This window comes from Wolffia australiana, chromosome 16 (genome assembly GCF_029677425.1).
Source record: "Wolffia australiana isolate 7733 chromosome 16, ASM2967742v1".
In the NCBI taxonomy this organism is placed as follows: Eukaryota; Viridiplantae; Streptophyta; class Magnoliopsida; order Alismatales; family Araceae; genus Wolffia; species Wolffia australiana.
Genome location: NC_135850.1, coordinates 12,790,186 through 12,803,829, shown reverse-complemented (window position 1 = coordinate 12,803,829; position 13,644 = coordinate 12,790,186). Strand labels below are relative to the sequence as shown.

The 13,644-nt window shown below is 43.7% G+C and overlaps 1 protein-coding gene across 1 annotated transcript; it reads right to left on the bottom strand.

Annotated features, from left to right (window-relative positions):
- Positions 1–3,681: 3,681 nt before the first annotated feature.
- LOC144713947 (3-dehydrosphinganine reductase TSC10A-like) lies at positions 3,682–6,658 on the bottom strand. Its single transcript, XM_078588690.1, has 3 exons — positions 6,081–6,658; positions 5,043–5,190; positions 3,682–4,224 (listed from the first exon to the last, which is right to left on the bottom strand). Exons 1-3 carry the CDS (start codon positions 6,612–6,614, stop codon positions 3,920–3,922), a joined length of 987 nt encoding a protein of 328 aa, XP_078444816.1. The 5' UTR covers positions 6,615–6,658; the 3' UTR covers positions 3,682–3,919.
- Between the last annotated feature and the right edge of the window lie 6,986 nt (positions 6,659–13,644).

The following is a 13,644-nucleotide window of genomic DNA, read 5'->3' as shown; positions in this document are numbered from 1 at the left end:
GAGGCACTCTATGCCTACGGAGTCCCCAGCGGCGGGCAGAAGGGAATGCTCACCGGTCGGATCTGATGAAGTGGATGCGCGGGAGGGCGATGGTGGTGGCCGCTCTCGCGGTGGACGAACGGAGGGCGAGCTCACCGGCGGTGGCAACCTTCTCCAGCGGTGGCAGCCCAGATCTAGATCCAGCGGAAGAGGAGCGGACGCTTGGTGTAACGGGAGCTATTGAGAACGAAACTTACTAAATTCACTCTAAGAAGGAACAAGGAAAGAAAAAAAAACCAACAAACAAGGTTTCTCTCTTCAAAGACTCTCTCTCCCCCCATGGGCATACCTTCCCCTTATATAGGGAGGAAGGGTGCCAAGAGGCCAACCTGAGAGGAGGAAACCGTCGCGAGACGTGGTCCTCCTCTCTACACGTATTTAAAAAATGGAACGGAGATATAGACGAGGCCAAAATGACGGCCCAACCCAATTGCTCTGCAAATTACAATTAAGGAAAATAAAAAAGAAAACTTACGGGATATCATGACGAATACTTGAATCCTGGGTCGCGTACGTCGGCACGAGCAGCTCGAAGCGGTCGGGCTCGTCTAGTGTCAGTGTCGGCGTCGGCGCGATGGTCCCCCATCAATCTCTCTCCTTCTTTAATGCCAATGATTTCATTTCTTTTTACGCACAACGATATGGCAGCGTACGATCCGAGAGCGGAGAAAAACAATGCGACCAGTAAAAAAAAGGCATTTTCTATCTGAGTGGAGGAGAGATAAAAGCATAAAGGTTGAGATTTATGGTCAGTAAAACATTGATATCTTGAGATCTAACCGTCCGATTGAGCCAAAATTTTGAGGGCAGGTTTGTCTTTTCCCCCTTTATAATCTATATGGTTGGATATTTAAATAGGGGTCGGGAAGAAGGGGAAAATTACTTTTTAAAGCTCTCCCCAAAGGATTTGGTCAGGAAGGACACATGAGTTTCTTTGGAAGTCGATAGATCCTGATTCATCATTGAAAGTTGTAAGTTTCTAATTTGCTTTTTGGACTTCTTGAAAGATTATAGAACGCCATGGCATGGGAGAAATGTACGTGTCCTTGAAGTTAATTTGAAATGAAATTAGCTTTGCATTTTGATTTTGATTCCAGATCTGATTTCTAATCTTTAGTTCTTCATTGATTTGGATCCATTTTGCATGTTTAATCTTTAAATTAGGGTCAAATTTCTCCTCTAATCCATTTTCCCACAAATTCATTTACTTTCTCTCTCTAGGTTAGATCGCCTATTTTATCTCTCTAGATTTCAGAATTGATAGTTGTGAAATTCAATTCAATATATCAAAAACATGAATCCAAAATTTCATCAAAAAATTTGTCCATCTTCAATTCAAAAATCCCTTTCTTGATTATTAGTTCCCAGTTTTAATACATCAAAATTGTCTAACAAATTCATCTTGATGGGGAAATTGGTAATTTAAATTGATCTTATATTACAATCAAAATTATCCTACCTTGAGTGTCTTGACTGAAAAAATTAAGATCAAATTAAATTTGTACTTAAGTTTGATTAATTATAAACAAAACTATCATAATTGAGGTTTAATAAGTGCAAAATTAACAAGTTCAACTGGATATGTTAAGAGACTGGACAAGTGAAAAATGCAATCTGTCCTTTTAAAGGAACCGAGCCATGCACCGGTGATCTGATCCATCAAGAAATCACATACTTTTAGAGAGAGGGAGAAAAAGAGAGAGACAGAAAGAGAGATAGAGAGAGATATAGAGAAATAGAGAGAGACAGTGAGAGAGAGAGAGAGAGTCAGAGGCAGAGAGACAGAGAGAATGAGAGAATGAGAAACAGAGAGAGAGACCAAGCGAGACAGAGAGACAGAAAGAGAGAATGAGAAAGAGAGAGGGAGACATAGACAGACACAGAGAGAGAATGAGAAAAAGAGAGAGACACAGAAAGAATGAGAAAGAGAGAGAGACATAGACAGACACAGAGAGAGGATGAGAAAGAGAGAGAGACACAGAAAGAGAGAATGAGAAAGAGAGAGAGAGACATAGATAGACAGAGAGAGGATGAGAAAGAGAGAGACACAGAGAGAGACAGAGAGAGTGAGACAAAGACAGAGAGAGAGTGATAGAGAGATAGTGAGAGAGAAATAAAGAGAGAAAGACAGACAGAGTGAGCGAGAAATAAAGAGAGAAAGACGGACAGAGAGAGGGAGGGAGAGAGAGAAAGACGGACAGAGTGAGAGGAAGGGAGAGAGAGAAAGACGGACAGAGAGAGAGAGAGAGAGAGAGAGAGAGAGAGAGAGAGAGAGAGAGAGAGAGAGAGAGAGAGAGAGAGAGAGAGAGAGAGAGAGAGAGAGAGAGAGAGAGAGAGAGAGAGAGAGAGAGAGAGAGAGAGAGAGAGAGAGAGAGAGAGAGAGAGAGAGAGAGAGAGAGAGAGAGAGGGAGTTGAGACTTTAGAGGGAGAGTCAATGTTTAAGACTACTTTCAGAAAAAAAGATAAATAAAAAATGCATATTCGCACCGCACTGGCCTCTATGCTATGTTTGGTGCAGTTTCCCTGGGGGTGTGTGATGTGGATTTCAAATTTGTACAACACAGTTGAGCGCTTCATACTCGAATGGATCCCAAAATTTTAGACATCTGCATTTACTATTGCTCGTTGGAAGCAGGGACCAGTCCCATTAGATCAAACTGGGACAGACGGTCTGGATCCGATGTGAGGGTCACACAGGGACTGGAACCAAATATTGGTCAACCCCTGCGCCCCTTCCTCTAGCTGACCCCTTAATCTTCTTTTGCTGCCATTTCAGGGGGGAGGGGCTGGTCAGTGCGGATGCAAGTTGGTTTTGTGGATTGGCACGTTGTCACGTTTATAATGGGGGCAGTTCCAAAAAAACTTTCCCATAGCTCTTCTTTTCATGTTCATCTTCTCTTCTTATTATTTTCTTTTTCCTTTCGTCTTCGGTTTTTCATCTTACTTTCTTCGTTATCTTCTTCTCATATTATTTTCTTTTTCTTTTCTCTTCTCTTCTTATTTTCATCTTCCTTTTGCTTTCCTGCGCTTCTTTTTTTATTTAATGTTTTATATTCCTTTATCATTCTTCTCCTTTTGTTTTCTTCTTCTACACTTCTTATTTTCACCTTCCTTTCTGAGGAGTTGTTCTTTTCTTATTAATCTTTTCATGTTTTTTCCTTTTGATACTTCTATCTTTTTATTTTCTTCTTTTTTCTTCGTCACTGTCGTTTTCTTCTCTGCCCCTCATATTCTTGTTCTCTTCTTCTTTTCATCTTCCTCTCATCTTTTCCTCGTCTTCTTCTTTTCTTTTCTTCTTCTCTTCTTATCTTTTTCCTTATTATTCGATGTGATTATTTTACTTTTGGTCTATGATTTTCACATTAACTCGCCAACATCACTAGACTAGGAACAGACAAGGCGGGACGGCAACTGGACCAAACTTAAGATACGATTTATGTCCATGTTAAAAATTGAGGCCGGGCTTGGACTGGAGGAAGAACGAAATAGAGATAGAAAAAGGGATTTGAATAAAAACATATGCTTGGCATATGATAAAAAACGCGCACTACTATTGATGAGTGCGGCTTACTGACTCAGCCATCACAACATCACAAAATATCGGGCTCCTCGAATCCAGCTGTCTCACGCGGAAACACATGATGTTATAATTATGGAGGGATGAGATCAAAACGAACTAAACAAGATTAATGTTCAATAATTGGAGACATTAAATCAATGGGAAGCGGATTTGTCTCTGCTTATTCTGCTGAAGACTGCTCCAATGGCAAATGAGCATTACTACAGCAGGATTAGCGCCTTCAACCATCTCAGGCAGAAATCACCTCATATTTTTTCGCAGTTTTGGAAAAGTAACATGCGAAAGCTCTGTTAACTTAATTCAAGCTGACGTTCTACGAGCTTTAGCCTTGTACGCCGTAATGGTGTTGTACCATGAAGCGATGACGCACAATCCCACCAAACGCATGAGCCCGGCCCCAGCGACCTCGAGGAAGGCCATTAGAAAGGACCTCTGAGGAGAGAAACCAGACGAAGCGATCGCCATCATCTGACCCAGGACACTTGTAGTGATTTGGAACTTGCCGGCTTTGATCCCCTCGATGGCTAAAATGGCTACCTCGTCTGTCGTCTGCATGGCCGTAGAGTCCGCCATTATATTCGTGAGCTCCGGCCGCGTCCTTCGATCTGCATTGAGAAGATTTAATTTTGATTATCAAATCAACTTCCAATGGTGGCTTAAGTGACCAAGTTTATCAATTTGGAAAAGATAAATGAGAAGAGAACCAAGACGAAGGTCAGGTTGGAAAGGGATGCATTATATCATTATTATTGCTGATGGTTGCCCCAGATCCTTAGACTCTCTGTGCATGTTTGGTTCTTTTTTCCTTGTTTGAAAAAACTAATTAGTACTTTCTCATGAAGACAACAGGATAAATTTTAATTTTTTCAGCTGTTTTGGGGTTCCTGGGAATGTTTAAACGTTTTCGAGCTTTGGACTAATATTGGGAAAAGGTAAATTGAAAGAATAAGAATGAACTGAGAATTATTTTGTTATATTTCTCCACGATTTAACTAGATCCCAGATTCTCCTTTCGCCTTCGATTCTTACATACCTATTTGAAAACTAGAGAAAAACGTATAAATTTGAGTTTTATTTCCTTGTTTCATTGATCATGGGAAACGTTTGCGAGATTTACAAAAAAAAATTAAACGTTTTCAAGATATGGACGAAAAAATATTCGCGACTAGCGAGAAACAGAAAATGATTTGGCATCAATCGTTACTCTCCATTGTTACGATTATCCATGACTGCACTTTGCAATATAGTTAACTCCCTCTTTGAAAAATTAATCTCATCCAGATTGAAGATGAGATAAATTTGTAACTGTTTATGTGTTTCGTCAATTATAGGAAAAAATTCAGTGCTTTTTAATTCGCGAATCATTCGACGCAGTCTAAGCAAGGATCAAGGAAAATTAATTATCAGGTCCGAAAGGACATACCTTGATTCCCTGTCTCTGTGTCAACGTCTCCAGGGAGGAAAGTGGACACATGGATGTTGTCCTCCAGGAGCTCCATCTGGAGAGCCTCTGCTAGCCCGCGAATGGAGTAGTTTGTGGCGCAGTATACTGCATACCCGTAAACCCCTACCTGTAGATAGAAAACCCTTGATCATGCTGATGAGCAATTATCGTGCAAGCTTCTTTGTGATGCCCATTCGGATCTACTGCGATCTCATCGTGATCAATTTGTTTGTAAGATCATACTAGAACATTAATCTGAAACTACCGTCTGATTTGGTCGTCATTTCTGAACAATCCTCTTTTCTGATGCACATTCTCATGGAATACAATCTAGGGCATCGTGATCTGTACGGTCACGATCGGGTATATAAGGTTTTTTTTTCAAGTATGTCTTATAAGCAATAAAATTTTATTAAATGAACCATTATTCAGGAACTATCTTGTTGCCACTTTCCCTTCTACTCGGCTGGCAGTTTTGAGATCACATCCTACGATTTTCAGGTGGTTAAATTTTTCTATGAAAAGGTAGATCGCAACCCAACTGCCGATCTTACCACTAGTACTTAGTAAATTTCATTAAATCACTCAAAATCTGAACCCTGATTGTTGCCGTTTTCTCCTGTTCAGGCTACAGTTTTGAGATCAAATCCCACAATTTTCAATCACCCAGATCGTTTTATTAAAAGGTCAATCCAATTACCGATCTGATCATCAACGGTCTTTATTATCAGATGGGTTGGATCTGCCCTTCCGTAAAAAGATCAAAGGAATTGGAAAAACGTATGAACTGATCTCAATCCTGCCATCCAAATTGAAAAGAAAATAGCAGCCATCTATGTCAGAGTAATGATCGTATCATCAAAAATTTAATCGTGAGAAACCCAACTGGAAAACAACCCACTCCCGATCGAATGACAAGCGGATCAAAGTTATGATAGATTGAAAATAACACACAATCTAACCCACTACCATCCCTAATTCGCAGAAGAATTCAAGAATCAGGGCAGTCAAACGCACCAGCGCGCCGGACGAAGTGGTGAAGCAGACAGATCTCGGTAGCCCGTCCTTAGAATAAGCAGATTTCATGGCCGGAAGGGCAGCCTTGAGAAGATACATAGTGCCCAGAATATTGACGTCAAGCTGACACCTAATCTCCTCTATCGTCGTCTCCTTGAACACTTTCCCGAATCCCACGCCGACGTTGGACACGAGCAAATCAATAGTGCCGGCCGCTGCCACCGCCTCGGAGACGGCGGCGAAGTCTCTGACGTCGGCGCTGTAGATGGCCACTTCAGCGCCGGTGGTTCGACAGATGTCGTCCCGGGCGGCCCGCAGCCTGGCCAGGTCGCGAGCCAGGATGGACACGCGCGCGCCTTCCATGGCTGCGCGGCGGGCGATGGCTAGGCCGATGCCAGAGGAGCCCCCGGTGATGAAGACGTGTCGGCCTTTGATTGGGATTTTGATGGGTCGAGGGCGGAGGATTATGAATAGCGTGAGGAGGAGGAAGGCTGGAGCGAGGACTACTCCGGCGAAGAAGACGATTGGCGCCATGTTTCCTAGCTTGAGCCGCTTGACGGTGCTTCTTCTTGTACATGCATGTGCTTTGATGGAAGTCGTCAGCATGCATGCGGAGAGAGCTTGCCTATGAAAGTCGTTGACATTGACGGATCATAGTTTTATATGCGTGATTGGTCAGCAAATTGACGGATCAGCCGGTTCTTGATTGCGCGACTTCCAGAGAGTTCTCAGTTCCTGTGACAAGTTTCTATGGTTAACTATGTGATTTTATTTTATTGTAAAAGTCAGTCATGCATTTTTACAATTGAATGTCAAACTGCGATTTAATACAATAGTGGAGGAATCGAACACGCACCGTATACTCTTTATGAGATCGATAGGATGATTAATTGACAGGATGAAAGGTAGATGGTTAGGATTAAAGATAAATTGGATGAGAAAAGATAGATGTACTTGATATATCAAGGCCTATAATCACAGCTAAAATTAAAGACTAGAAGGTAACACTTTAACTTGCTATATGTTTTTTTATAAATACGAACCAATATGTAACTCCTAGAGGGGTGGAATACTATCTGAATTAATTATCTTCAGTATCCCTCTTTCCCCCTTATACTCCTCTTTCTTTTCTTCTTGTACTCCTTGGATTATTTAAGGTAGTAGGTTGGGTGACATTGCCATTGAAATTGTGTCAAAACTAGTTTTACATAGGGTTTGATGGCCCTGGTCTAGTCCATATTTTCAGAAAGAAAGGACCTAAAACTTTTCTGAACTTCGGTCCCATCCCTGTCTTATCCAGTCCCGATTTGGTCTCAGTCCAGTCATGTTCACCAGCCAATGTCAAAATTAATAGGAGTAAAAAAAGGGCATGGAAAAGATCCAAGAAGACGTAAAGGAAGAACCAAAAATGAATGAAAGAAGAAGAAATGAAGAATAATAAGAGTAGAAGAGTAAGAGAGGAAGAGTAGGAGAACAAAGAAAAAAGAAGAAATAGGAAGATGAAAACACACAAAGATAAAAGGAAGAAAAGGAAAAGACCATGAAGATGGAAAGAAGAACAGACGAATTTGAAAATCAGAATAAAGGAAGCTGAAAAAATTAATAAAAAATAATAAGAAGAAAGGAAGATCAGAAGAAAAAGAAGATAAAAGGAAAAGAAAAATAAAAAAAGGGGGAAGGATGAGGGAAGAGAATGTGGGGTGTTGGAGAGGGGGAAGGAGAGCTGGGAAGAGAGAGAGAGGTATGAACGGTGAGGGACAGAAAGGGTGGGGGTAACAGGGAAGTGGGGGGAGTGTGAACGGATATGGGGAGAAAAAGGGGGGCATGAATGGGGAAGAGGAGAGGCTGCAAGCATGAACAGGGATGAAATGGAGAATAAATAATTGGGAAGCAGAAGACTGTGAGCGTCAATGGCGAAGGGGAAGGGGAGGATTTAGGTGAGGGTTGACTTGTTCAACTCTCATGTTCTAGAAGCTTCAGAATGATCTAGAATTTTGTGGACTCTTCTCATATTCTAGATGCTTCTAGATTTATGACTCTTATAAAGCCTTCAGGATGTTTCTAGAATCTTAAGGAGTCTTCTAGAGTATTCTAGAAGCTAATGGATCCTACTAGAAGCTTGTGGGTCTTTCTAGTTGTTCTAGAAATTTTTGGAAATCTTATAAAGAGGGAGGTTTCTAGAAGCCTCCCAGGAGCTCTATAAAAGCAGGTGTCTTCCTCATCTTGGCTGAGAAATTCTGGAGGATTTCTAGGAGTTCTTGGGAGCTTCTTGGGAGCAACCTTGGGGGATTCAAGCTTAGCTAATTGGAGAGTTAGAGAAGAGTTGGGGACAACATAACATCTTGCAAAGAGGCTTTTGTGAGGAGGTGACACCAAGTGTGTATCTTCTTTTTGGTTAGTCCGTTTGGTGAACTTGTTCTCTTTTCTCCTTTTGTACTTGATGTTTTGGACCTCTACTGTGAACACTTATCATCCCATTTAAGAAGGTTATTTTCTCAAAATCAGTGTGTGGGTTTTGTTTAGTCTCATCCCTATACTCTTGGTGGATTCTTGAGCTTTAATGGATACATATTTTAGGCTCCATTAAGTTAAGATCCACAGTAACTGCAAATGGGGAAGAGAATGAAAGGTGGGGAGCATGAATGGGGAAGGGGGCTAGGAGGCACAACATTAACGGGAAAGGGGGAATCATGAATGTGGAAGTGAGCGGGGCATGGACGGGAAAGAGGGGGTGCTTGAGGCATAGTAAGAATGGGGAAGGGGAAAAATCATGAATGTGGAAGAGAGCAGGGTGCAAAGAGGGAAGGGGGAACGTGAATGGAGAAGGGAACGAGGCACAAAAATGAGGGGTGGGGGAGAGGGGGGGGGAAGGGGTGGCACATCATGATCTGGAAGAGGGGATTACTGATAAGTAAAAAATTAGGGGTTTTATGTCATTGTTTTAATTCAGACTTGACCAAAAATATTTATGAAAATTTTGACTTAAATACTCTATAATTAACTTAGGGAAAGTAAGGGGTCGATCCTTAGAAAGACAAAAATTAATTTCAGAATTTTTCTCAATTATGCAATGAAGAAATGACTTTAAAACTAAGAAAAACAAATTTTGGGATTTTTTGGATTTTTAGTTAATTTATATAATTTTCTAAGATTTTAATTGGAGCAGAAATGCAGAGAAAAAAATAAAAATATTTTATGCTAATTTTATTAATTTTAATTAACATAAATTGAAAATAATTTTGCAGAGAAAATTATTTTCTAGAACTTTATTTACACCAAAAACCGCTAGAACTATTAAAAAAAGAGAGTTAGGTATTTGTTTAGAATTTTTTTAGATGTTAAAGTCCTTGAAAATTTATTATTTTAATTTTATGTATTTTTTTAATTTTTTAGGAATTTTTAAATACAAGTAATAATTTTTTCTATGTTTCCTGATTCAATTATAATTTTAAAATGTAAAAAAAGATAATTTTCCTGCTCCTGCAAATGCTAGCAGTAGCGACGATGGACCGGATGGGCTGGCGGACCTGGTGTGGCCCGTATAGGGCTGGCCTTAGTGGGTTAACCAACTAAAGTTCAGCTGAATTTGGCTAAGCTAGGGCTTAGCCAAATGGGCTAAGCCTATTGGGTTTGAGCAAATATGGTTTGGAGTTAGATGATTTGGCTAAGTCCTACATAGGGCTCTCTTTTGCCCTGCTATTGTGCGCGCTGTCCGCGAGCGGACCGACGGGTAGAGGGGTGTCCATGCTACACAAGCACGACACAACAGCACGAAGGAAGTGGCAGGGGGGGGGGGAAATGATTTTTTTTAAAGGAAGAAACTAATTTTTTAATGAAATTTTTTTGGGATTTGAAATGAAAATGATAGGGTATCTAGATAGAGATAGGATTGGAATTTAGAGAGATAAATAAATGGGTTTTGAGAGTGAAAAGGTTTAAATGAGAAGATAGATAAAAAATGAAGCAAGAGAGAGAAAATGAAGATGGGGAAGAAGAATTCTGAGATAGAATTGGAAGGTGCAAATAAAGGATATTTTTTGAAATTTTGAGGGAGGAACTTAAGATATGGATGTGTTGGGTTGTGTGCCCTGGTTCCTCCATAGAAAACACATTCCATGGATGCGAAAGCATGTTGATCGATTCACAATTGATCTTTAAAACGAAATATTGCATGTAACTTTTGGGGAACTCGTTCCACCCTTGAATTCGCCGCTCTGAGATCGTACTAAAGCCGTTCACACATCCAGCCTCTAGAAGTATCCACGTGATCACTGACGCTTGGATCTCCACGTCTGCTTTTTCAATTCTTCTTGAAAATTTAGAAGATCTCCTCACCATGAAGATATTCTCCCTTGGATGAGTGGAGAAGAGAATGGAGAAAGGGAGGGCTCTCAACTCAGGCTTGCATGGGTGCTTAAAATGAGACCCATTTCTCTCTTTATATTTCACTTAAGGTTTTTCTCAAAAACCTTACAAAGTAAAATATATCTACCCATGCCTTTATGACCTTGTGCGTGTGACCCTCTAGGCCCATCTATCATTCTAGTTAATAACTTAAGTGTCCAATAATATTTACTGAAAAACTTATTAATCAAATTTATCAACATATAGATTAATTAAATAATGATCAATTTAACCCAATTGATTGGTTAAGTTTCCAGCACGTTTGGTGCCAAGTTACACCTAGTGCTCTAGAATATACTGAGTAGTATCAAACTCTCTCATGGAACCTTTACCGTCGTCGGTTACTGTATATGTGTAATCCATCATCCAGGCAAGACTCTCGTATGACTTATGGTATGGTTTATTGTCAAGCCCTAATCCGTCATTCCATTAGTACTTACGCATAACGGGGACCATTGGAGAACGCCTTCTATAATATCCTCACTACCCTAACCCAAAATTTTTCTGCATCGTCTTCCTTGAGTCAATCTCCTCTTATACTAAGGGCAGATGATCTTGTCTTGATCACTCAATCATCTCCGTAAGCTTCTTACTACATCCGATATATAACTTATTTGAACCCCATAATTAGAGGCTCATAGTCATCCACTCACAAGATGTTCTTGGTGTCTCAAGTCAGTGGATCACTTATAAAATCGTGACATGAATCAACCTGATTCCCATTTACGTATAGTACCATTCAGGGATTTGTACGGATCAATTCAGTGAACACTTTCTCCAAAGACCACCCACTATCTATCCTTAGTGTCATCACACTAATAGCCACAGGATAAGCTATACTTATCGTATAAATAGAATCGGCTAGTGCTATTGATGGAGGACATTGTTGAGGACGTCATCCGGTTGGCACTGAGTATGATGGCTCAGTACCGATAATAGAATAGTGGTATCGAACAACGACGGTGTCGTCCGACAGATAAACCCTAACAGGTTGATGTGACTACGATGCAATGAATGAGTTCCCTATGTTTCGTACTTGCAAGGCTCCAACTCGAGGGAGACAACGAGCTTCGAGCTTGGACGGGGTCATTGGGAGATGGTGACGGTGGCTTCTCAAACCTCATTGGAGCATCGAGGATGTCTACGACCGAACATAATCAATCTGTAGGGCTTGCACGTAACGGACGGACTCGTCCATATCGGCAAGACGCCCAATTGAATCGTAGTTCTCTCAACTACCTCTCTCACCTACCTAGCCCGAGCCCAGTGGAGTCGAGACAAAATTATACTGCAAGAGATAATTAAACGAACGATGGGTGAGGACATCATAGCTCGTCGGCACGTGGCTCGTGGTACAGAATCGTCGACAGTCGGTGGTGGTCAGAGTGGGTCTGGCGGAGAGGCGCTGGAGAGCTGACGAGGGCTCGACAAATGATGGGATGTCGAAGCTAGTTGTAAAGGTCAGAGGAGTTTTGGGAATGATGAGTGAGTTGATTAGTGGCAGCGCGGCTCAAGCACTCAACAGACCCGTCTCTACGCCTAGATCCTGTAGCGATGTAGTGGGGGCAAGCTAAGGGCGGGCCAACATGGCAATGCCTCATGGACGGCTGATGTGGGGTCCAAGACATCTGAGGTGCCGAGAGGGGCTCGATCAGCAATCCTCAGACCGTCAGGTTGTGAGGCCACAAGTGGTTATAGCAGGAGACACAACTGTTGTCTGATCTTGGTGCGCAAGCAAGGCAGAGTACCGCTGCAGGACTCCCGTCGGCCTAGTGGTGCCGGTGACTAGTAGTTTCAATCATCTCAATTCCAGGGATAATTGATCAAACTACGGCGTCGGCACAGCAACAACTCTAGAGGTTTGATGAAATAGCAAGTCAGCAAGGCTTGGAGTGGTCGATCTTGGACAAGAGTGATGCAGGACAACGTCGGGGACGAGGTCCAGCCGTCACCGAGGGGTTCGTACTCGGTGTCGAAAGCGTCGGTGCGCGTCGTCTACTCTAGAGGAGGCGTACGGCACGGGTCTCCTACGGGGAGACCTACGATGAGATGCATGGGTGGGGATGTCATACGTGCAGCTGCCGACAAGCAATAGGGGAAGCCGACGTCCAGGTGTCGACGGGGTCGCCCGGCGATGACTAAGTAGACCTCCTGACTCTCGTCTGAGCGGACGAGGTCGCTACGGTGCCGAACGGGATGTATCCCGCCGTGTATTGCTCGCACGTGACGGGCAAACCCGACTCGTACCAAACCAGGTAGGATGCTCAAAACTTCATAATGTTCTCTCAGCCTGTCCCGCTCACCTATATCTAACCCGAGCGCGGTGGAGGCAAACGAAAGATATACTGCACGAAATAAGAGACAGGGGGGGTGGAACGGCGTACCTCGTCGTCGACCTAAGGACAGTCGTCTTGGTCTCGTGCTAGGGGCTCGTCGGGCAGGGCGACCCGAGCACCAGTGCACGTCATGGATAGCCGAGGCCGCTGGGAGTCGCGGAGAGCCGGCTGCTGATGGTCGCGGGCCGAGGGGCTCGTGGCACAGGGGGACGACCCCGCGGCGCGGGCGAGCACGCGGGGCCGTGCAGGGAGCTGCATAGCAGCAGTTGGGGCGCGCAAGAGGCCGCGTAGCGGCTGTCGTGGCGCGGATACGACCGGGCTAGGCGCGGCCAGGCATGGCGCGACAGGGGGGGGGGCGATCGCCGGGCGATTGGAAGAGGCGTAGTGGCGCGGGCGCCGGGTGCAGCACGGATCGCAGAACGTCGGGCGGTCACCGTCAGCCTACGGCAGTGCAGATGGGGTCGGCTAGTGCAAGAGAACGTCTGCGGGGCGGCCAACGGCAGTGCTGTGGTGCATGGCGAACAGTGTCGCAGGTCCGGGGCCACAAGGCAAAGTCGCACGGCACGGGCCGACCGTTCAGTCCCCGCAGCCAAGCGGTGGGACAGGTCGGCCGGTCGCAGTGGTCGAGCGACGAGCAGGCTGTGGGCGACTAAGGGCGCCTGGCAGGACCCACGGGCAATGATCATGGACCCGCGGGCATGGGCGTCGGGATACGCGGTCGCGTCCAACGTCCCGTAGTCAATGGGTGCAACTCGGAGGGGCTACAGACGGGCTTCAGGGGGGGGAGCAGACCAGGTTCCACGCATGGGGTGACAGTCAACTCT

Coding starts and splice junctions, on each gene's coding strand:
- LOC144713947 (XM_078588690.1), bottom strand. CDS start 6,614: ATGGCGCCAATCGTCTTCTTCGCCGGAGTAGTCCTCGCTCCAGCCTTC. Junction 5,191..6,080: donor CCACTTCGTCCGGCGCGCTG/GTGCGTTTGACT, acceptor TTCTATCTACAG/GTAGGGGTTTACGGGTATGC. Junction 4,225..5,042: donor CACAGAGACAGGGAATCAAG/GTATGTCCTTTC, acceptor TTCTCAATGCAG/ATCGAAGGACGCGGCCGGAG.